This window comes from Amphiprion ocellaris, chromosome 8 (genome assembly GCF_022539595.1).
Source record: "Amphiprion ocellaris isolate individual 3 ecotype Okinawa chromosome 8, ASM2253959v1, whole genome shotgun sequence".
NCBI lineage: Eukaryota > Metazoa > Chordata > Actinopteri > Pomacentridae > Amphiprion > Amphiprion ocellaris.
This window is the reverse complement of record NC_072773.1, coordinates 27,088,132-27,111,302: the sequence shown is the minus strand read 5'-3', so window position 1 is coordinate 27,111,302 and position 23,171 is coordinate 27,088,132. Positions and strand designations below refer to the sequence as shown.

Sequence of the window (23,171 nt, the reverse complement as noted above, 5' to 3'; positions counted from 1 at the left end):
AAGCCCAGAAAACTGACTGGAACAATTCAGGAAAGTCACATACACACAGTGTCATGGATTCACAGGGCAGAAAAAGCTCAAGCTAGGTCAAATTCCCATAGAATAAAAGTCTAAATATTATTTTCTACTTAAAATAGTGTCTTTGCAAACTAAGTACTGCAAAACAATATAAAATTAGAACTGAGTTCAAGCACAAAAGTGATCATTTGTGCTGGTCAGCGCATCTATATGAAACTATTTTCTGACTTTTGAATATGGGACTAACTCAGATATGCACTTCTAAACTACAAGGTCATACCACCCCCAGTTTGTGCCTTTCATTGCAATTACATTTTAGACCTACAGCTCATCATCTGGTTTTACAAATAATAAACAACTTTACAGAGACTTTCCTCAAAAGTTCAAGATTTTTGTATCATTGCGAGATAGCAGCACGGCGTCACTGTAACTATGACTACAAGTGAACACTGACACATCAGATGACTGCAATTCTACTAAAAATTGAAAATTGCAGACTTATCGGAACTTATCCGTCCGAAACGATACTTGAAACAATTGTTTAAATTGTGGGGTGTTTCCGAGTCCCATCAATTCCCGTCGCCTGCTATGTATTTAGATCACGTTATTTAGTATCCGTACATAATGTAGACCTGCATAACACACGTCTGTGCTCAGAGCAAGGTCATTTTGTTTGTGGGTGCATTTATATTAAATGTCAACATTCTACAGGTCCATAATTTCTGCCACGATTTTTTTCAAGATTTTAGCTGGTGGAAATGACACAACGACTGAGCAGCCTTGGTGGAGTGCTGCGCACTCTGAGTGATTTTCTTGTTTTAAATTGTAGTTCCTGGTTGACAAGCTGGGCAAGGCCATTTCTCATCATCTGCTTTCATTTAACTTACGATTGGGAAAGAAGTACAACTTGGGGTAATAAAAGTAGAATATATACAAACAGAAATACCCTCATAACACAGACAAACCTCCACATTTTTTTTTTAATTTAATCATTTTTTCAGACACATCAGAGGCTTAGCTCCATGATTCAGATGCATGTGGTAACACATGAGAGGCACAGTGTGGGGCAAGAAGAGTGGCGTCTACACCGGCATCAAAGAGAAAGGGCATAGGTGATTATGGCTGTGATAAATGATAACTGAAAAGCCGCACACACACACACAAATACAAATATTTGAAAATGTTTCATACACCATTAACACACAGCTGATGAATCAATATGCTCTAACACTGCTGTAGATGAGCTGAGGGTGGAAGGAACATTTCCTCAAAGCAGATTCTCATAACTTCACCTGCTGATGAAACCTCAATTTTCAAACTTCAAAAAGCAGCTAATAAGAAGTTTTACATAAAATTTTCTTGTGTCTGATTGAAGTGTGATGTCAGGTCCACACTGTAGCACTTTATTATAGGGGGCTCCTTTCCCTTAAATCAGATTATCTAATGTGGACCTATGTTATTTCAACAAATAATACGTGAGTTTATAAAGCACCAAAAGCTTCAGTAGAGGAGAATATTTTCTTTCAGGTCATATGATTGGCTCCTTAATGGCATATATGCATGTGATAATGGAGCTACAAACTGAAACATAATGAGGAGTTAACAGCACATCTTAGTAAATCACTGGCTTTTCTTTACTCTATTTATCGTGTTTGATCTTGCGTATAGTTGTGTTCAGGGACATTATGTTGTAATGCTGCTGAGACATGAATCGATACTTAGGAATTACAGCGCTCCTGCATTAATGGCAAGCTGCTGCCATACTGAGACTGAAATGTATTTAGTGCACAGTACATAATAAACTTCCAGTGCACTCAACAATTAGTCGAGGGATTCAGCGTAATCACTGATATAATGAGAAAAATCAGGACACGGACGCAATGTATGCTGAAAACGATGAAAGCCGAACTTCTTTTCATGTGTCTTCTCTTTTCTTGTCTTAAACATTGGAATTAATAATTGAGAGCATTTTATGCAGACAGTGAGTTTAGGTGCCCTGAGCTCTTTGGTCACAGATCCATGGCGCTAATGCTGGGTGGCAGGCCAGTTTGAAGGCCTGCACTCCAAGTCCAGGCGAGGGCACATCTGTCTGGCTGACTGGCCAATCTACAGCCCCCCCAGTCCTTCAGCTACTGTGCACACAGCTGATACACACACACAACCACACACACACACACACACACACCAGGAGGATTCATGGACCATTTACGCTGTGATCTGTAAAGCTCGCGTCACACTTTTGCACCTTTTGCAAACATCCAAAGGCCACGGACAATGACTGACATTTTCGAAACCCTCAATAACCGTCGAGCCGCTGCGCTCTCTGTCCTCGCTTCTAAACACTGTAATTCTCCCTCACAGGCACGCCGTCATACACTCTGGATAAAAATGCATTTCAGGTAGAACGGTAGCTTTGTATGATAAAGAGCCGCATTGTGAATTTTTGTGTGTGTGTGTAAGTGAGCGAGATTGGATACATGTCTGGTAAAGGCTAAAGTGTATGCAGACAATAATGAGTGTGTGGGAAAGACTATAATTGTGTTTGTGTGAGTATAATAAGTGAGTATGAGGGAACGATTGTGTGAGAGAAAAATGACGGTGCATGAGGTGGGAAATATTGGAGTGTTTATTTGAAAGAGGACGTGGATTAATTGAACTGAAAGGCTGCTTAAATACCAGTTTCTGATTGGCTCATAGGATTTTTGAAACAGCTTGTACCTATTGTGGAACTTCTAAAGCACTGATAACGTGCTTTGTCTAATTTTTTTTTACAGACACCTTTACCATTTCATATTTTCACATCAGTAAACTAATCAGGAGTTGAAAGTGCAATAACATTTACCGTTCATTCTAACATGATATACATACGGTAGCATCATTTTGTGTTATACACTCAGTATACTGTGAGTAACTTTAGTTTGCAGTACAGTCTCACTTTATTCATGTAAATCTGCAAAAACTGCTAGGATCTGCTTGCTGCAACTACACGTGGGATTTGGTAAACCTAAGAGGATGCTTGTGTGACGGTCGAGACTCACACTGATCTCATAAAGTAGCAGTAATTCCAGTTCTTTCCCACGAAGTACAATATGACTTGAGGAGTATAGTTGTATGAATAAAAGAGAAAAATGTCTGTACGATAGTATGATGGTGTGTATATAAGACAGTGTGGGCTATTTACACCCATCAAAACCTGACAGTATGGTTGAAAGACATGTAGTCTATTTATTAAAAAAAAATAAATACCCAAATTACACAATTTTTCAATTTCAGAAACTGTAAAAACAGAAGAATGTTTGGATTTCTAACTCACTGAAAGTCCTTCAACTACTCATTTAAGATAAGCCATTCCATAAGGACACTCATCCAAATCTACACTTAAAACTGTAACATTTCATCCAAATCCTTTCATTCTAGATGTATTTTTTTTAAATGCCAAAATAAACTTAACCAGATCCTATAACAGCAAGGTCATTAATGACTACCAACAGTCATGTGAGAAAAACTTTTTTATCTGAACTCTTAAGTGCAGACAAACAAAGCAGACAGAAGATGTGTCAAAACAAATTCAAACGTAAGTAGTAAAATACCAGCAACATTAAGAGTCATGAGTTCTTTCCAGTGTTTGTCTCACCTATGAACACTTGGAAAATGTATACATATTGGTTCAAGTTTTTTTTTTCAATTTTGTAAAATAAGAAATCAAAGAAGTTAAAATTTTGTGTGTTATTTCCTTTTCTGATTTATGTAATTATAACTTTGTTGCACTGCACAGAAGACACTTTTGAGTTCTCTGTACTTCTAGCAATCCTGTTTCCATAGAGATGCGGGACTTTATGTTGAAAAATTTTAAAAATGAGCCAACAGTGAAAAAAAATGAGACAGGAGCTAAAAACAGCAGGTTAATGGAGTTATACCTGTACAGTCTATTGCCAGTTAGTACAAGAGCTCTGTTGTAAATTAAACCTGTACAGTTTACATTTTGAAGATGCAAATCCAACTGTATGTTTAATATTTATATTAATATGAGTTAAAGTGGTCCTTCAGTAGAACACCTTATCTTGGGAAGTGTTTCTAATTTTTTGTCCTACTTATTCACATGAGCCGGTGAGAACAGAAACACTTCTGGGTCTATTAGTCCAACACAACATCACCACCATGACCTCAGTGTTAAAACATACGATTTTAATCACCTCTTTAACATTATTGCTCTCATAAAAGAAAGCTTTATGGCAGAAGAGTTGTACTGGACTGTATTAGATTGTACATGCGGATCTAATACACAGCGTTGTTGAGAATAGAAGTGTGTGTAATTATGATAGTGAGTACAAGAAACCATAATTGTGGGGGCGACCCCAAAAGCCCTAATGCCCCGAGCATCAAATCCCTTGTTTGAGTCCCAGTTGGCTGGACCATTAGCTGAATGCCATTGCCCTGCTCTCCCCATCACTGTCCACAGCCTCTTTAGAGTAAAGGCACAAAACACCCAGAAAATAAACCCAACACGGTTGTAGATATCAGAAGGTGTGTGAGCGTATTTGTGAAAGCGATGCTGTGTGTGAGGGCAGGTTTGATTTATGAAGTAAAGAGCCACTCATAAATATAACTCCTTAGGCACATGTCTGCACGTGTGTTTATGAAAGAGTGAATATGTTTCATGCATGCGTGCGCAGGAGGCGAAAGGAAGGTAGAAAAAAAACCAACACAGACGCTGTGATGCAGGTGTGCAAGTGAACCACAGTGTATTTGGTTTTTTTCATTTCTATGAGATGAGGGTGGGAAGGGATGATGGGACGGGGGGTGGATGTGAAGGGAAGGGAAGGGAAGGGAAGGGAAGGGAAGGGAGGAAAGGAGCGCTCCAGTCCTGTCGCCTTGGGTGCATCAGCAGCAGGAATTGTTCTCTGCCCTGTGGGGGCCATCTGACTGTTCTGTCACCCTCAACAGAAGGCTGACTCTGCCTTAAAGTGCTCGGCCCTGTGCTCGCAGTTCAACATGCTTGATGTTTAATACATACACAGGGAGAATATTGAAAACGCCTAAGGAGGAATACAGCACCATAGGCTGTAAGAGAGAGTTTGTCAGTTTAGTAGAAAAAAAAAAAACAAGAATCGAGGAGCTCCTGCACAAAGCGTGCGTGGGCGGCCTGCAAACATAATTGCCCGGGATTCGAACCAGAGCCGTCACAAATTTGAAATATACGAGATCCAGGAGTTAAGCGCCTCTCAACAAAGCGCACTTGTGCTGAGTGGGGGACAGCTTCGCACTGGCGATTGTGCAACGCGATGACATATCCGTGCCAGGAAATGTACATCACATTCGTACATGATGCTTGAGTCGAAATAACAGCGGTGAACTCGACCTGAGCTTGAAAATGCCTCTCCCTTCTTCTGCAATCAGCATTGAGCGTGGTGTAATTCAGGGCATCACTCCTCAATAAGGCAGGAGAACGGGCCTCAGGGGTGACCCTCCTGCTTAAGTCAACACAATGAGTGTAATGAGGTGAAATACACACACACACACACACACACACATAAGGCACACGCACCCACATGCACACTGGAGATGGGAAGCCTTGCTGCATAGTAAGTGGATTTCATTCATCTACATGCACTGAGCTCCACTGTAGAAGTTCTACTCACACCCACACATTTAGCAGCACAGCGAGCATCTTCACCCCGGAGCTTATTGCAGGTGAGAAAATCATTACAGACTGAATCAGATATGTAGCTGCAGCGAGGATTAATTCTGCACTCTATATCACTTAGCAATCATGTCACTCCCACTTTGGAGAGCCTAAATTCAAGCCAGTGATGCATCTCCAACAAACACAACTTGTGCTTTGGAGGAATATTAGGAGTGAAAGGAGGAAAAATAAGCATTAAACTGATATTAAAATGCACTGTTTCTGTTTGTGCACCAGTGAGTCCATAATTAATCCACTATGTGAGCAGGACTGGTGCCTTTTCTCTGATCACCACCAAACCCACGCCCTCCAGGCCATCAGTGGATTAAAGCCTGTGATAGGAGAGTCCCTCACAAAGGCTTCATTAATTAGTCTGACAGTGGCACTGTGGCCGCAGTGTGCAACACATGTTCACTCTAATCAAAACTTTAAAGGGACACGACCGACCCTCCACAGCCACCCACTGAAACGCGCTGCATATTTAACCCAGATGCGTGCAAGTTGCGGGAGTGCGCAGGGCTGGAAAGTGCACCAAATTACCAACTAAGAAGCCTATGAATGATTGATCAGACAGGTGGGGATCGAGCGCCGTTATTCGGGGATGGACAGGCGCGCAGAACTGACCGTAAAACTGCGCACATGTCACCAAAGTGGAAGCAAAAAATGAAGCCGACAGGGGATGGGATGCGGTGTACTCACTCGTCCCCGGTGTGTTAGAGGAGCATCCCGGTGTCTCACGGCCAGCTCTTCTTCAGATGAGTTCTCCTGGGACAGCGCGCCTGGATCCTCACTATCATTCTTTGCAGCCTCCTCGCAGCACTGCCCTGACTCTTCTTCTTTGGCATCGCATGAGGAAAAAAATGAAAAATAAAAAAAAGGGGGGGAGGGGGGGGCCGCACGCCGAAATGAAATTTGCCTCTAATTGTTGTTTCAGGGTTGCTGTCGTGACAGAAGCGGATTCCTATTTGAGGGGATGCTGACGCGCAACCGGAGGGGCTCGCCTCCTGCCTTTTTCATCTGGCTCCATCAGCTCTCCGTTAGGCAGCAACCATGTAACTGAAAGCACCGTCAAGGCGGACTGGATAACCCATTTGACTTCCTATAGGAGCTTTCAAAATAAAACATCTGAAAGTCATTTGCTCTTCACGTTTGGCCTAAATGGATAATGAAATATCCATCCATCCATCCATTCATTATCTATACACCACTTAATCCTCTGTAAGGCCACTCGGAGGCTGGAGTCTATCCCAGATGACCCAGGAAGAAGGCAGGGACACCCTGGACAGGTCGCCTGTCTATCCCAGGGCTACACATATGGTGTTTTTCCATTAGCACCTACTCGGCTCGACTCTACTCGGTTTGTGATGTTTTCCATTAGGACGCTGGTACCAGGTACTATTTTAGTGCCTACTTGTGAAATGAGTTCAGCCGATAATGTGACGTCTACAGAGTGCAGGCCACTGATTGGACAGAGAGTGACGACACTACACAGCATACATGTTTTAATACCTAATAGCAATAAATTGCAGCCATTACAGTATTGTACACAGGACTGATGTACGATTACTGTAGCAAACTGGCATTAGCTTACCCTCATACGTCATCTAGTTCATATCCTCTTGTCTTCGGCTTCATATTGCTGTATCGCCTCCCAAACTCTCCTGTTCATCTGAGTGTTTCGACTCACCACCCTCAGATTTCTCTGACTCTCTTCTTTTACTTTGAATCTGACAAAAAGCCATAGACCGAGCAACAGGTATACCATCGCCTTGTTGGTCGGGCGCCATGCTATGACGACTCCACCCACGATGAGGTGGTACTCAATTGTAATGGAAAATGACCTAAACCGAGTCGAGTCGAGTCGAGTAGGTGCTAGTGGAAAAGTGCCTATGGAGACTCACATTCACACCTACGGACAATGTAGAATCACCATTTAACCTCAGCATGTCTTTGGACTGTGTGAGGAAGCCGGAGAACACGGTGAGATCTCATGCTGCACAGGGAGAACATGCAAACTTCACACAGAAGAAACCGGTGATCTTCTAGCTGTAGAGATATATAGATAGATATTTTTTTATTCATGCATAGACAAAAACAAATGTATTCTACCAAAGTAGTTACAGCAGATGTACATGAAAAGGAACCCCAGGGAAGCAAAAGTGCTTATAATTAGGGGACCCAAGCAACCAAAAACATCATCACCCACATTCCCTCTCGATCTCCATCCCCTGTGAGGTGACGGTACTAACACCTGAGCCACCATGCAGCCCATAATGAAATATACTGAATGAAAAATTAGATCTAATTAACAGCAAGATGGAAAAAAGTAGACATAACTCAAAATAGCAAGTGAGAAAATGCAGTTTAAAAAAAAAAAAAGTTTACTCTGAAGCTACATTTCTCTGTTAAAGGTCCCATATTATATAGCTTTCTAACAAGTTAAGGCAGGTTTCAGATGTCCCCAGAAAGTATGTTTCAAGGTTCAGTTCAGAAGACTGCACAGGTCGGCCTTTTGAACACACCTTTTTTCTAATCCTTGTTCCAAAAAGAGTTGTTTTAGTGTCTGTACCTTTAAATCCAAATGGGCTCCTGATGTTGACACCCCTTTCTGGAAGAGACCCACAGGTACACACCTCTGCATCTACACTGTTTTGTGACTGCATTCAAAATGGCTTACAAGAAAGCATTACAGCTGCCCTCACTAAGTAAGTACTGTTTCATGCAGTATGCACACAACTGGGGCACAATACTTTGTCGTAATATTGCACCTCAAACTTTTACCTCCACAGTCTGTAGTGTGAAATTAGTTGTCATCCATCTGTCCACTCTTGCTTGCTCATACCATGCGTGTCCCAGTGATGTAAAAGTGTGGTCATGTGTTAAAAGATAATTAAAAAAAACATAATATGGACCCTTTAATGCCAGAGCATTTCACATTAACTGCACAAACTATTTACTGACCCTTATGCAAAGAGAAAAATGTGAATACCGCTTTACAAACAGCCTTACCTGAATTATTTCCTACCTACGTGTAAGGTTTGCTAAAGCCGATACCAGCAGTGATGACCAAGAACCAGACATGTATCTAAAGTTCTTGTTGACCAAACCAGACCTAAAATGCATGTGGAAGGAATGTATGCCTGTGGTGCTGTTTTTGCTGGCCTTTTTATTAAACTCTTAATGACATCTAGTTATAAAAATCTCCAAAAATTGAGCTTTATTTAATTGCATATTATTATTTACAAAGAACTGCATGTATTTGAAGCAGCCTATTTCACATATTAGATCATAAAATTACAGAAATATATTTATGTATTAACCATTATTCAGCCCTTTTTCAATACCACCCAATGGAGAGGCCAACGTATTATCAAACTCACTCAAAATACTGGAGATGCTTGGACTAAGTCTTGAGCTTTGGCAGGTGCTGTGTAATGGCTTGTTTTGAATTATACGAAATGCTAAATGCACTGTATACAGATTTTAGAACTCCCTTGATAAAATTATTGTGTTGTATACATAATCTCTGCTCTCAAGTCAACCTAATTCAGTTTAAGGGCATAAACTTAAGACTGTCCAATACTTAGATTCATCAAATGTTGGAAAGGAAATTACACTTTAACAGGTTAAAATGACAATAAAGGAGTGGCCAGCATATTGCTTTTATTTTGAAGGAAGTAGACCTACTTCCCTGTATTTTGCAGCTTGTGTCCGACTTGACGCACCTGTGAGGGCACCCATTCAATTAAAACCGACCTCACAGAGAATGCCTCCAAGTGGCAGACTTCAGAGTAACACCGACTGCCCAGAAATTTGTTCTGGGGTCCAGTATTTCTCCACCAAAGCCATAATCCCATTAAAAATGATGGACATGCTCCTCATAATAGCCTCTGTATTTATTCTTCATCCAGTCTGAAACTTTTTTCGTGGCAAAATAGTGTAGAGAAATCAGATGAGACTCTGCCTCTGAGGGCACATGTATAATGTTAAACTTTTATGAGCATGTGCCTAAATAAAGAAAGCATTCATATGCTTGTAGGACAGCCAGTGGTGGCTGTAAATTGTAACTGTGTGAGCCGGCTGGTGGTGATAAATGTCCAATAGAGCTGAAGGCAGCATTTTGCTTATGATTTAAGGCCAGTTTGTGATGTATTATTTGCCACAAGTAGATTTTAGGTGCACTAATGCAAAAAATCCTGTGTTGCTTCTGTTACCTACTGCAGTTTCCCAGGTGACATACAGTATTTCAGCCTGAAAAATGGCATCATTTGTAAGCCTCTGCTGTGAGCAAACTACTGCACCATAATAATTTAGGGGGAATCAAGTCATTCATGCTGCTGTAAGAATAAGAACGAACAGAATCTGTTTTTGCTCTCACACCTCAGCCTTGGAAAGGATGAATTGGTGGATTGATAATAGTGACTTCGGGGTGCGAGAGAAATTTTCACCAGTGCGTTTGAGCGCCAAAATGTGAGGAGAGAAAAGAGAGAAAGAACGAAAGAAAGACAGAAAGAGAGAGTGGCGAGTAGCAGCGACAGCCTAAGACACTTTCAAAGAGGGAACAGCTTTGTCCTTTTGAGGTCTTTTTTTCTATTGTTGTCCACTATGAGCTAGACTCTGAGGTCTCCTCCACAATGCAGGTCCCCTCAGAGCAGCACACCACTGGCTGTCCTGTCACTTCACATTAGTGTCTTTGTGGAGAACAGCAGCCCCGGAGGGCTACACTTGTCATGAAAGAAGTGCTCTGGACACACACACACACACACACACACGCACACACACACACACACACAGTAGATAAGGAGGTGTTGGGCAAAATGAGAACACAAGGAGAACCTCCATCAAGCCCCTCTAATAGAACTATAACAGTGACCTTATTTCAGCCCCGGTTCTCCTCCCTCAGTCTCACTTTTCTCCCACCCAACCACCAACCCACATACACATCTGCTTATGGCACACATTCAGAAGCCATCTTCTCATAAGAAATGCAGTTGTGAATGAGCGAGCTTCATGCATGGCAAGAAGTGCAGGACAGTCTCTAATGTGTTCTGCTAGTAGCTCTTAGCCGTTACTGGCTTGATGTGTAACAGTAAAACGTGACATCTGTTACAGATAAACTGGTTAATGGCACTCGACTGCACACAATAAAACTTTTTTTTTTTTTTTGGTACATTTTATGACATATTAGACCTACTGGTGACTCGGTCTTTCTGAGCACAGAGCATGAAGTGTTGATCGCTGTTAAGCTATTTTCAAAGATAGCAATCCTAAATTTGGTGAAAACAGTATTCCAGTTAACTAAACGTTTCCATGAAAGTTATGTATTTTTGATTTTAATGCCACACAGAATAAGTAGGCAACATTATTGAAACAAACATAATTAAAGGTCAAGCTTGAAAGTTGCATTATGAACTTGAAAATGATAAATGAATAACAAAGTTCCATCCTAATTTCCACTTAGTAGTTTATCAGGAACTCTATGCCATCAGTGTTCATAGTTAACATGCAAGCTCAGTAGCTGTTATGATTTCATTAAGTGCATTTTTAGGGCTTTTTCTAATTTTATGAGTTTTGATTTATGACTAGCAAACTGACCTTGAGTGGTCAACTGAGAAAACTCCACATGAATCTGCTGATGAAGATGGTGTGATATGGATGTAAAAAGTGAGCCAATCTTGAGTTGCAGTCATTTTTCCAAAAATTATACAGTATTTTCACAAGATGGCTAAACTATAATTCATAGATTTCCTTTGACAGAAGTGAAAACCAAGGCTGATCATATTATCCCTGGAGAGCAGTTTTCTCTAAGATTGTTGGTTTATTTGTGGTTCCTAGAGTTTCCAACAGCAGTATAGGAGGCAGAGCCTTCAGCTATTAGGCTCCCCTGCTGTGGAATCAGCTCCCAGTTTGGGTTTGGGATACAGACAGATCTGGCTTAAAACTTTCCCTTTTGATAAGGTGGCTGTGAACCATCCCTTAGTCATGCTGTTATAGGTGCAGGATGCTTGGCGACTTCATGATGCACTGGGCGCCACTCCTCTATTCTCCTATTTCTCTCTCCATACATTTATATACCATTATTGCACACCACTAACTTTGTGTCTTCTCTCTCACATAGTTTGTGTTTTGTGCTCTCTGCAGGTATCTGTGACTTTTCAGATACATCTTTCTGATTTGCACTTACTGGACTCACCAATCTCTCCAGAGTCTATTGTTTTCTGATGTAATGTTTCTCAGATTTTTATTTGCTACCCTTCTCTGTCTTCCATTTTACCCTCATCTCAACTGGTCGAGGCAGATGTCTGCCCTCACTGAACCTGGTTCTGCTGGAGGTTTCTTCCTGTTAGAGTTTTTTACTTATGCAAGGAGCTTGCTCAAAGGGAATCTTTGGATTTACCAGCTTTCTCTCTTTAATGTAATCTTGTAAGGTCTTGACCTGATTATGTGAACTGTCATGAGATGAACTACGCTGTGAGTTGGCACTACATAAGTAAAATTAGATTAAATTGTATTGAAAGTCAATGCACCAGTTCAAAACTCATTCATAGACCGTACTGTACAGCATCTAGTAAAATACTCAGCAGGATGCAGCCCCTGCCTGTGCACAGATTACATAACATGACACAGTATGTACCTGACAATGCTCATCTGACACAAGAAAATAGGACTAGAACAAAATCTCTGGAGTACAGGCAAGCTGGATAAACTCGAGAGCAGATGCATGTGGATTGATCACAGTGTTTGTTCCTGGTTGTTAGTCCTCATGATGAAAGAGATGCTCTTTTTTAAAAAGAAGTTTGAACTGGCCAATGCGTGCGTGCTCGTCGGCTTCCATAAATATCCTGCGGTTATTTTTGGAGATGAGGGAGAGGCTCCTCCTGGGCCGCATGGACGCAGGTGGGCAGGACGGCGTAGGAGAGAGAGGGGAAGAAGAGCTTTAAAGGGCGAAGAGCGGAGGAGTGTGTGATGAAATGAGATGTGAAGTGTTCCCTCACTCAGCCCGCAGACGCGTAAAAGATTTATCAAGCTGCTGAGGAGGGCGATGGGACCTGCCTCCGTGCGCTCCCAGAGAGGAGGAGGACTCAGAGACTTGCTTTTAAGATCTTTTCTATTATAAATCATACCGACCAGTTCGAGGGGTTACCCAGAAGGCAAATGGAGATCCAGACAAAAGGTCTGCGTGAAGAAAGGGAGGCAGGGCAACAGATTTGGAGCGACGGTGGCTGAGGCAGAAGATGTATTGAAAGGGAATTAGACTGCAAGTTGTGTGTGAAGAAACCCCATCTAAAATAAAGGAAAAAAGTCTGAAATTACCGAGAAAACTGCCTCAGATTTCATTATTTTTGTAGAAATGGCAAAAGCCCCCAGTTAAGTATGAAAAGGGCGTCTTTACGCACAATTTGACAACTCATATCTGAGTTATGCTTCCATTTTGAAAGACCCTGAAATAAAATGAGTGAAACTTGCAATGGTGTGCGGCATCATATGAACACAAGATGGCGCAATTTCTCCATCAGCAGCAGTATCATTTAACCTCACGTTCACATCCAAGCTCACGAGTCATTTAACACAAAATGAGACTCCAGCGTGAATTTCTAACCAACACCAGAATGAATCTGTAACATTTTCCCCTCAAAAATGTGCTCAAATTGACTTAATCACTTTATCTATAAATGTAATTGGATCATTCAATTTGAATAAGCTTCATAGAAATGTATCCCATCACCACGGCAGTACATTTATTGCCTCTGTTAAAGCATTTTTTTTTTTTTTAAATTAAGACGCGCGTAATTTCTCCAGTGCCACCACTGCAGACAGCCTCCACAAACCAGTTGACGCCCTCAGTCAGCCCCTTCTCAGCCCTGCTTGACTGCCCCACCACCACCACCTCCTCCCTCCTTCCCCTCCTTCCTCTCCTCCTCCTCCTCTTTACGCACCGGCTCTCAACCATCCTCCCAGCCAGTCACCTCAAGTGCGACCGACCGACCGGCCGGAGCGGAGCGCAGACAAACAAACGGATCCACAGCAGCAGCCAGAGCTCACCGTGAGGTTCCTGTTTTTTTGTTGTTTTTTTTCTGGTGAAGAAGCGCAACATACAAACAAAAAAAAAAAAGAGCAGAAGAGGAGAGAATGGGACGCCAGTGCTTTGATCAGGACTGAGTCTGGTCGGCACATTGAGAGCTCCACTGACTCGTTTCCAAGTCCCCCTTTTTCTCCCGGAGTCACCGCGTTTTCACCGCTGACACAATGGGCTGCTGCAGCGGACGATGCACGCTCATTTTTATTTGCACTTTACAGCTGGTGAGTTCACCCACACATCTGTTGTCTACTTTTACAAGTTGTAACTGTGCGAAAGAACAGCTTAAGTGTCATGCATGTTGAATTCAATTACTTTCCTATTAAATATCTGTTTTAACAGGGCAGGACACTGTTTTCTGCTGGAGTGTCACATGTTGATATAAGAGATTAAAGAAATATCTGCGTCCTTAAAGTTATTTAACTTAATATAAGCACAAGACATAAACAAATGTCCATCTTTTTTTCTTATACTTCTGTCACGTGTTAATGTTTGCTGAAATCCCGTTTAAATCCAGATTTGGTGTTACACCAGTGAGTGAGTGTTGTTTCAAAGCCACTGCTGACAGAAAACATATGGAGCTGCTGTTCAACAGAACTCTTCCCAGCCTCAGGTAGCTGCTCGATGACAGACAGCAGCAACCAGACTAAGTGTAAATGCATGTGAAAGTGCACCAGCAGATGTATGTAAATATTGTAATGAAGTACACCTGAAGTCATGCACCACCAAGCTTTGTGTGAGGCATGTGTTCACATGCCCTCCTCTGGGTTTCAAATCCTGCCTTGCTGCTGCCTCCAGATGAAAGACAACTCAGACGTCTGCTGGTGCATAAATTTGTTCTCTGATCTCGAGATTTAAGAAATTTGTTAATCCAGAACTGAAACCAGCTGTGTCTTGGGAAGGTGTTGATCCATAAACTAACCCTGAGATTTTATCGCCTGTTGGAGCGTTTCAGTTTCTGATCAGTGAAGTGTGTTGCTGTGACATTTTACTGATGGGAGCCGTGCACATCATGCCTCCCATCGACTTGCGGGCCAGCTTGCCTTTGCCACTGTCACCGAGCGGAGTTTACTTGACAGGCTGTGGCAGTGTTATTTATGATGGCATTAAAAACGGAGCTGGCTCACACCATAAGTCCCCAAGTAAATGCCACCGTTAACAACAAAGGGGGCGATAAAATCGGCTCTAGACAAAGAACCAAGTGGGGAAGTTCTGATATACTGTGTCAAGCATTAGCTATTTCAAAACCAAGTAAATGGAAGTCTAAAAGTTTTGGTTGGAATCAGTCGTAACTGTGTTGACAAAGAAACCCAACTTTCATACCACCAGATAACAAAACCCAGCTTTCCCATTTTGCAAAGTTGTTTCCCCCAAGCAAACATTTTTATACCACTCATACACAGATATTCCTGCCTGCTGTTTCGTCTCAAGTTTATACACTTCAAATAATAAAAAGCTTGTAATCTAGATGGGAAATGAACCCCTGCCTGAGCTGAAATGCTTTTTCAGAGAAATAAGATTAAACAAGCATTTGTTACAGGTGTTTCTTGCTGTCATTTGAATGACTTTCTGCTGCCTCCTGCCTGTGTATCCTGCTGTTATTTCCCCACTTTATCTCCAGAATTAATAGAGCGCTGGTGTGTATTTCTGTCACACCTGTTTATCCTCCATGTTTCAGCCCTGTAAATGCATCCAATAGTGAAACACTGGCAACCGACATTAGGTAGATAGTCTGTTTGTATCTAAAAGGATTGGGTCACAGTGGTCTCAGTATTGCTCCCTTATTAACACTGTGACTCACACAAACACTCATACGCACAAATACGGAGTGTTGTGAACCCACCTTGAGCTACACACCTGTTTCTCCTCCGCAGACTTCGGACCTTTTTGCCTCATTAAAGAGAAGGAGGTCGCCCATTTGTTATGAGGTTTATAAAGCTGTCAGCCTGCTGCCTAAAAAGTCCCCGAAGACTTCTGGAAACAGCTTTATTTTCCCCTGGCACTGTTTCTATGTGACCTGACACTTCCTGTCTGGAGAAACACATCCACACCTACGCACCTGCACACTGATGAGTTTAACCTGCAAAAGAGGGGTTGCATTAAACCCCTGCACGACCTTTCAAAAGGTCACCAGGTTGAGTGTGTGTGTGTATATATATGCGTGCATGCTCACATGAATATACATGTGCACGGGAGTGTAGAGAAGCACAAGGGACCCCCACTCTCCCCTGACTGAAACCTATGCATAGACAATGAGCCAGGCTATTCCCAGTCCATTACAGGGTAAAACTGCCATTAACAAAACAACATACTCTGCTCCTCAGATGTAAAAATAGCCCTTGTGAACTGCTGTGTGTGCTAATTAGCCGAGGCAGAGTGCTTTGATCAAACCTCTTTTGGCATCTCGGCCATCCCCTAATTGAATTGTGGTGCGCTTTCCTCATCAACAGGCCGAGCGTTGGGACTCATCTCTCTGGGACAGAAGGCAACAGATAATGAGCCTGTATTGATCGAAACGTCTCTGTTCTCTCCTCCCTCTGCAGCCTAACTATTCCAGACAGTAGGGCTGGATGGTTGTCAGAACCCCGATCAGCCCCAGAGAATAGCTAGCGTTGGCAGGAAGCCCTGTCTGTGTAATGATTTGTTTGTACTCTGAGACACAGGCAAGCTCATTTTTGTCTCAATGGGTTCGTTGTTTGAAGTGTTGACCTGAAGTTGACCTGGCGTGGAAGCATTTCCGTTGGACAAATGCGGGACCAGGTCTAGACATATTGTGAATGTCAGCGGCTGGCCATGACGAGGACGTCTTTAATAGAGCTGATGGTTGCTGTGGCTCCGTGGACGGTGGTTGATAGATGAAGGAGGCCACTTTCAAGAAAAGGGCAGAGGCCAACACACACACACACACACACACACACACACACACACACACACACAGGCACACACACACACAGGCACACATAATCACACTGAACAAGGCTAATGCCCTCACAACTGAACATTGACCCTGAAAATACCAGGCCATAACTGTGCTGACCGCACTGACAGATTCAGCTTTGCAGACACAGGCGCTATTTCATGCACCCCTCCCCATCTCCGACACGCCCACAGTTACAGATGCGCACTCTGAGCTGCAAGTTATCGGTCAGTAGGTCCAGTGTCTGATAAACACTACAGCCTTAGTAGGCGGTGCGATCAAAAATTCTGCATTTCTACAACACAAAAATGGTACCTAATTTAGACTTGGCCACCATCCCCTAATAAGTAGTCACTTCGCGCAGGGATGCACCGCTCCCAGAGCTCCTGCCACGGTTGGATCGCTCCCTGGAAGCCCCAGTTTGTAAACGTGTCAAAGACCATCTGCGATAATCATACGAGGGCTGAACGAATCAATTTCAAATTGAAATTGCAATTTAGAACAACGCAGTTAGCAAATTGCAACGGCTGCAGTTTGACAAGATGTGGCTATTAAATAATGAGACCAGTGCTGTAATTCAACTTTATCTAATTTGAGAAGATTGAAAGAAGGAGGGATTGTTGCCTGCTTGCCTATTGATCAATGCATCATAAGTGGTTTGGCTATGCACGCTGTGACAGACATAAACTCATTAATTAATAGCCACAAATAGCATTTCCGCAGCGCATTTGACCCACAGTTTCAACTGTTGTATCATTTATTTTATTTTACCCTCTGTAATGCAGTCACGCTTCTAATGGTGTCTCATGTCATAATGCTGCATCACATACTTTATATGTATTACACAGTGAATACTGAACTGACGCTAGACTGTAAAAACAAAAATTTACACGTCAAGTTGCAATATCTATCCAAAAAAGGACAATTAGATATTTTCCTCAATTCGCTCAGTCCTAGCATGCATCTTCTCCGCTGTGTCCAAACAGCAACTCTTCAACTTGAATTAATTTTGAGGAAACTTGTGAATGTGGGGAGCAACAGAGCACGTGACTGCTGCACTCTATGAGCATGCATCAGGAACAGTCTCAGAACTTTTTGATCACACTTGACATAAGGTGAGGAAGTGTGCTTTTGTTTGCCTGTGACGAAATGACAGAAAGGTGTGGAGGAGCTGGAAGTGTTTTTATTTCATCACATGCCAGGAAAGTAAAGGGGTGTCCATATTGTCACAGTGACTGATGTGATTTGTGTCTATGTAGGACAAAGTGCCTTCAGTGCGGTGAGCCACAGTGCAGAGGCAAGAGATATCTGCAAGGTTTTTTTGTTTTTTTCTTATTAACCGCATTTTCACCTTTTAAAAACTAACTGTCAGACTATCCACAAGCTGTGTGTGTGTGTGTGTGTGTGTGTGTGTGTGTGAAATCTTGCATCACACTGCCCACTTTCTCTCTCTCCTCTTTTGATGACATAGCTAGAGAATATACAAACTTTGTAGTGAAGGCTTCAGAGGAGAAGAAGACTGGGTTCAACCAAAGTGCTTCCAAGAAAGTTTTAAGAGAAAAGCAGAGCTCCTCATCCTGAAGAGTGTTATCTCTAAAGGCGCGACATTATCCCTTGGCAGGCATCATGTCATCTCCTACATACTACAAAGGATTTAGGCTTTTTTCTCTCCAGTTTCTCCTGCTAACTCATTTGCTTTATGTAGGCACTAACAATCATTTTTCCTTTTGAATATTCATAAGCTTAGAGATGCCGAATGTCTGTCAACGAATGCATGTCTGCTTACAGGAACGCAAGGTCTCGGCCCATAGCTTTGATATTAATGCATCACACAGCTATAATTAAGAATAATTACTGCAGCTGGAGCAAATTGCATGGCAATAAAACACTGTTCTGTGGGTAGGATGTGAGGGTTACTGCTACTGTATAATCCTCTTCTACCTTGCCAGTTCCGAGGAGAGGTGATTTATCAAAACCTGGTAACTAGAGAAATATGAAAGCTGTTCTTGGCAAGAGCGGGGATGTTTCAATTTTTTGCCAGTTGCAGATGTTTCAGACATCTGTTTTGGGGGTAACTTGTTTTGGCGGGTGCTTTCTCAAGTGTATGTGTGTGCAACTTCTTTAGAGCGCCCGTGTGAAGCTGGACTCTGGTGTGATCAATGATAATGAACTGTATTTCCTTGGCACTGCCACGTTGATGGAGGAGAAAGGCCAGCAGGAGTAGAGCGGACGGTCGCAGCTCTTTTATCTCTCCGTTTCCTTCTCTTTGTCTTTGCCTCTCTGGGAATGCTATTAAGTTTTCATAAAGCTTTACTGGACCGTGATTCATATCATTGTAAGCACAAACACATACTTTTTTCCTCTGCTATTTGCTTTGGCTTGCACAGATGGTGGAAGACTAGGATAGCATCCCTATCTGAATTATCCATGATGAAACAAAACGCGGTGTCTGTGTGTGTTATACACAGCTTGCTACACAGAGATGAACTACCCATACGGTGTATCCGCTGAATATCAACAGCAAGTGGATTTAAATAAAAGCTGCATCAGTATGTGCTTAGGTTTTAGAAGAATTGTCACAATAAACATACAGGTTATAAGTATTAGTGGAGAGATTTGCCAGATGCAGAGTGGGGGCAGGGTTTCTGATCTATAGCTGTTACGCCTAAAGCAACTTATAGTCAATTATCTGGAACTGAGTGAGCATTGATCAACACTATGAAGCCAAGTTTTACCTTAAACTAGTGTTGGAAATCTTTTGGGGTGAATGAAAATGCAAAGCAACCAAGCCAACAATAACTTTTTTTATTTTGTATAAATTAGTAATGAAAAAAATGTTTTTTACATGTCATACCAACAGCGCCATCTTTACTAATATTGCTAGTTTATCAAAGTCTCCATTTACTGCAGTAGAAGTAACTATATATATTTACAACCCTGAAAGGATTTAATGGAAGATAAAATATTGAAATCTATATTGAGTTGATACTAGTCTTTTTAAATCCTCAGTTGAAGGGGCACATACACTACCGTTCAAAAGTTTGGGGCCACACAGGTAATTTCATGTTTTCAATGAAAACTCCCACTTTTATTCATGTGGTAACATAATTGCATGAAGGTTTTCTAATCATCACTGAGCCTTTCAACACCATTAGCTAACACAATGTAGCATTAGAACACAGGAGTGATGGTTGCTGGAAATGTTCCTCTGTACTCCTATGTAGATATTCCATAAAAAATCATCCGTTTCCAGCTAGAATAGCCATTTACCACATTAACAATGTCTAGACTGGATTTGTGATTAATTAAACGTTATCTCCATTGAAAAAAAGCTGCTTTTCTTTTAAAAATAAGGACATTTCTAAGTGACAACAAACTTTTGAACAGTAGTGTATATAATTCCAACCCTCCAAGGTGCCATATTAACAGTTTGCACCACCTTGTTGGCCAGTCTGACCAAAATCAATCTGCTATATTGCTTCAGCAGCTTATAATTTGTTGTGACAACTGATAGACGTTTTGTTAAGTCATTAGAATCTTCAGTAAATGTTGCTGTTGAGACAGAGTTACACAAACGGCAATTCAAGGCTACTTTTGAGACGATGAGAAAAGCCAGTCAAACTTTGCGAAAACAAACGAGTGAAATAAAATCAGAAAATTGCAGGTTTCCACTGCCTTTAACAGAGGGTTCACCAGGTGGCCAATTTGTTTTCTTTCCTTATATGTTCCACGGGAGATGGAGGGCAGAAGGGTTCAAATAGTATATAATTGTGGGCCGCAGAAGCTCCAACAGTTTAGATGATTTCAGAAATGAAGGTCGTAACCTCGTCTTACATTGCCTCTGGGTTCTTACTCTTTCTTATTTGAAGGTCGCACAGATCGCTGTAATTAGGTACAGTATGTGTAGGTGTGTGAGTGCTGCTCCTGGTGCTGTCAAATACACCCCCGGTGCTCAATGCTGATTGTGGTCTTGACCCAGACTGTGTTGATTGCTATGCCTGAAGAGCCCTCATCCACAGAGAAGCAGATCCCGACAGGTCATGTCTGGCCTGAGCTGCAAAGGACCAGCTATATCAAAAAAAATAAAAAAAAAAAGTTGATTAAACAACAGCTTACAATGAGTCACAGGGCAAGGTGACTCTGTAATAAATTCACACTCACATCTCCGACTTTTTCTAGCTGCTACTGTGTCATCATCTCACCTTAGTGTTTAATATAACCTGAGAGCTTAATGTATCCTATCTCAGGGATGGGCAGCACCGCTCGAATGTGTAATTAATGTTCATTCTCCGCCTTTGTGGAAACACAACAAGGCCACATGTTATTGCCTTTTCCCATTGTCTTTTTTACTGCACCCCCTCCACCCTCATCCCCATTTTCCACCCCCACCCCCCCCCCCCCCCCCCCCGGCATCGCAGGTTGGAATATGTTTGAATTATTGATCACCATCTGATTTATGAGCAGGGCCAAAGCCCACTGGAGATTTGGGGGAGATAAAGAGAGAAAGGTGGAGACAAGTAGAGCGAGAACAGGTGGGGGTGGTGGGCGGCGGCTCGACCTCTCACTCTGGGCCAATTAAGTGCATGACCCAAGAGACCTGAGATCTCTATGTTTCGCTTTCCTTTCCCCCCATCTCTTTCATTTTTTTTTCCATCTCCCACTCGCTTTCTGGCGCAGTGTTGCCACGGAAACCTGTACCTATACAACAAGGTGCCTGCAGGTAATATAAGCCAGCTTGTTAAAGGGAAACATGGGAATGTATGATGCAAATCCGAGTTAGTGAGCTTAGAAGAGAAATGAGTGCCGACCTCTGGGGGTTAGACAGCAAAGAACATGGGGATCAGAACACATCCTGCTCTCAGGACAACTGTCACTCTAAAGATAGCTCGACTTGCATACATAGCCTGGAACCTCACCACAGAAACGACCCACCCAAAATGCAACATAGCAATCAGTCAGATGTAGCTGAGCGGTTTGTTTGGCACCAACTTTATCTGAAATGTGCTTTTTTTGTGTGTTTACCAGATTAGAGCGGCCAGGTTTCACTACTAATTCAAAGCAGGTGACGACCTCATTTTTCTTTTTCGACCTTCACAGGAGTTTGGAGCCACTGCCCCTGCTGTGTCCGTGCTGGTTTATCATAACAATATGTGTGTTTGTGGAAATCCCATCTCCTCTTTGTCCCTGGTGGCCCGTTTTACAACTGTTCGCCATTTTAATGTCTTCAATTTAACAGACCATTAATTATGTGGTTATAGTGAAAACCTTGGGCTGGCAAATGCAAGCGTGTGTGCACGTACCCATCCATGCACGGCCTTGCGTTAGTGTGTCTGTGTGTGTTCCACATCAATGACATTGCAATATTAAGCCATAATGGAGATAAAACTGGAACTATTTGCAAGCCCATTTCTCTCTTTCCATTCCAACGGTTCCAGTGGTGTCATTTGTTATAGGGTGGCATCGAATAAATTGCTTTGGGAGCAACACAGCTGGGATGACTATCTTGACAGATCACACTCAGTTGAATGGCTGCATTGCATATTCATCTCAATCAAATTTATCCCCCCCACATTCCTTTTTTATTTATTTATTTATTTTTTGGTATTCAGTCCTTGTTTTACAAGCAGTTGATGACTTTACGGATGTTTTTGCTCTAATTCTGTTGTGTGATCAAATGGTTGGACAGCAGGGATGCACACTGCACAACTTCCTCAGTGGTGGATGAAAGATTAAGAGTGATGGTGTTATGATGAAAAGAGCAACATTACTGACTCAATTATGGAAAGCAGAGCTGGAGGGTGCAAACTGCTGACAGCTGTTTGCCGTTCTTGACTGCATATTCTTGATGAGAATTTCCTATGTCGCAGCTAAATTGCCTACTTGTTAATTGGGGCGAAACCTAAACAGCTCTTTGTTAAATCTGGGACAGGATGAAGAAGAAGGAAGAGGATTGGCTGGTTTAAGCTGCTCTCTTTTTGTCACTTTTTCTTCCATCCTGTCCATTGTTGGTGTGTTTGGGTTTTATCCATCACTGTATTCTTGTCCTGCTTTTCTTCTGTCAGCTCCTCTAAGGAATCAAACCATGTCTGTACGTGTGTTCCTTTATGTTTCTGTATTTGTAGATGAACATTTGTACCTGATGCACTTCGTTTACATGCATTCACCTGTGATGTAGTCTGCTGTCATCTCTCATTTTTGCATTCCTCAGCCACACAACAAACAAGAAGTTGGGAGGCATAGATAAAGCAGATAAAATCTCACAACCTCCACTAGATTGAGGTTGGCATCATAACATCCGCAGCTGCTGCATTCTTTTTGAAGTTGATGCATTAAAGCTTCAAATGCCAGGCAATAATCTAAACATTGCTGTCACCTTTGCAGACAAATGTAAAAGAAGGGTTGGCTGATGCAAAGGGGTGGAAGAGAGAGGTAAAAGGAGGATGATAGATCGAGTGAGATAAGCATTTATAAGCTAT

The 23,171-nt window shown here is 42.1% G+C and overlaps 2 protein-coding genes across 4 annotated transcripts in view; one reads left to right on the top strand and one right to left on the bottom strand.

Annotated features, from left to right (window-relative positions):
• Positions 1–6,734, bottom strand: part of LOC111574190 (uncharacterized) — a 42,377-nt gene extending 35,643 nt beyond the window's left edge. The window contains exon 1 of one of the 2 annotated variants that reach the window (XM_023278630.3): positions 6,401–6,734. The gene's annotated coding sequence lies outside the window, so the exon portion shown is untranslated. The remainder of the gene's footprint in view (positions 1–6,400) is intronic. The other variant, XM_023278629.3, reaches the window with a different exon arrangement.
• A 6,897-nt stretch (positions 6,735–13,631) lies between these two features.
• Positions 13,632–23,171, top strand: part of nkain4 (sodium/potassium transporting ATPase interacting 4) — a 45,762-nt gene continuing 36,222 nt past the window's right edge. For both annotated transcript variants that reach the window (XM_023278669.3, XM_023278668.3), the window contains exon 1: positions 13,632–14,002. In XM_023278669.3, coding sequence (XP_023134437.1) covers positions 13,949–14,002 — 54 coding nt within the window. In that variant the 5' untranslated portion in view covers positions 13,632–13,948. The remainder of the gene's footprint in view (positions 14,003–23,171) is intronic.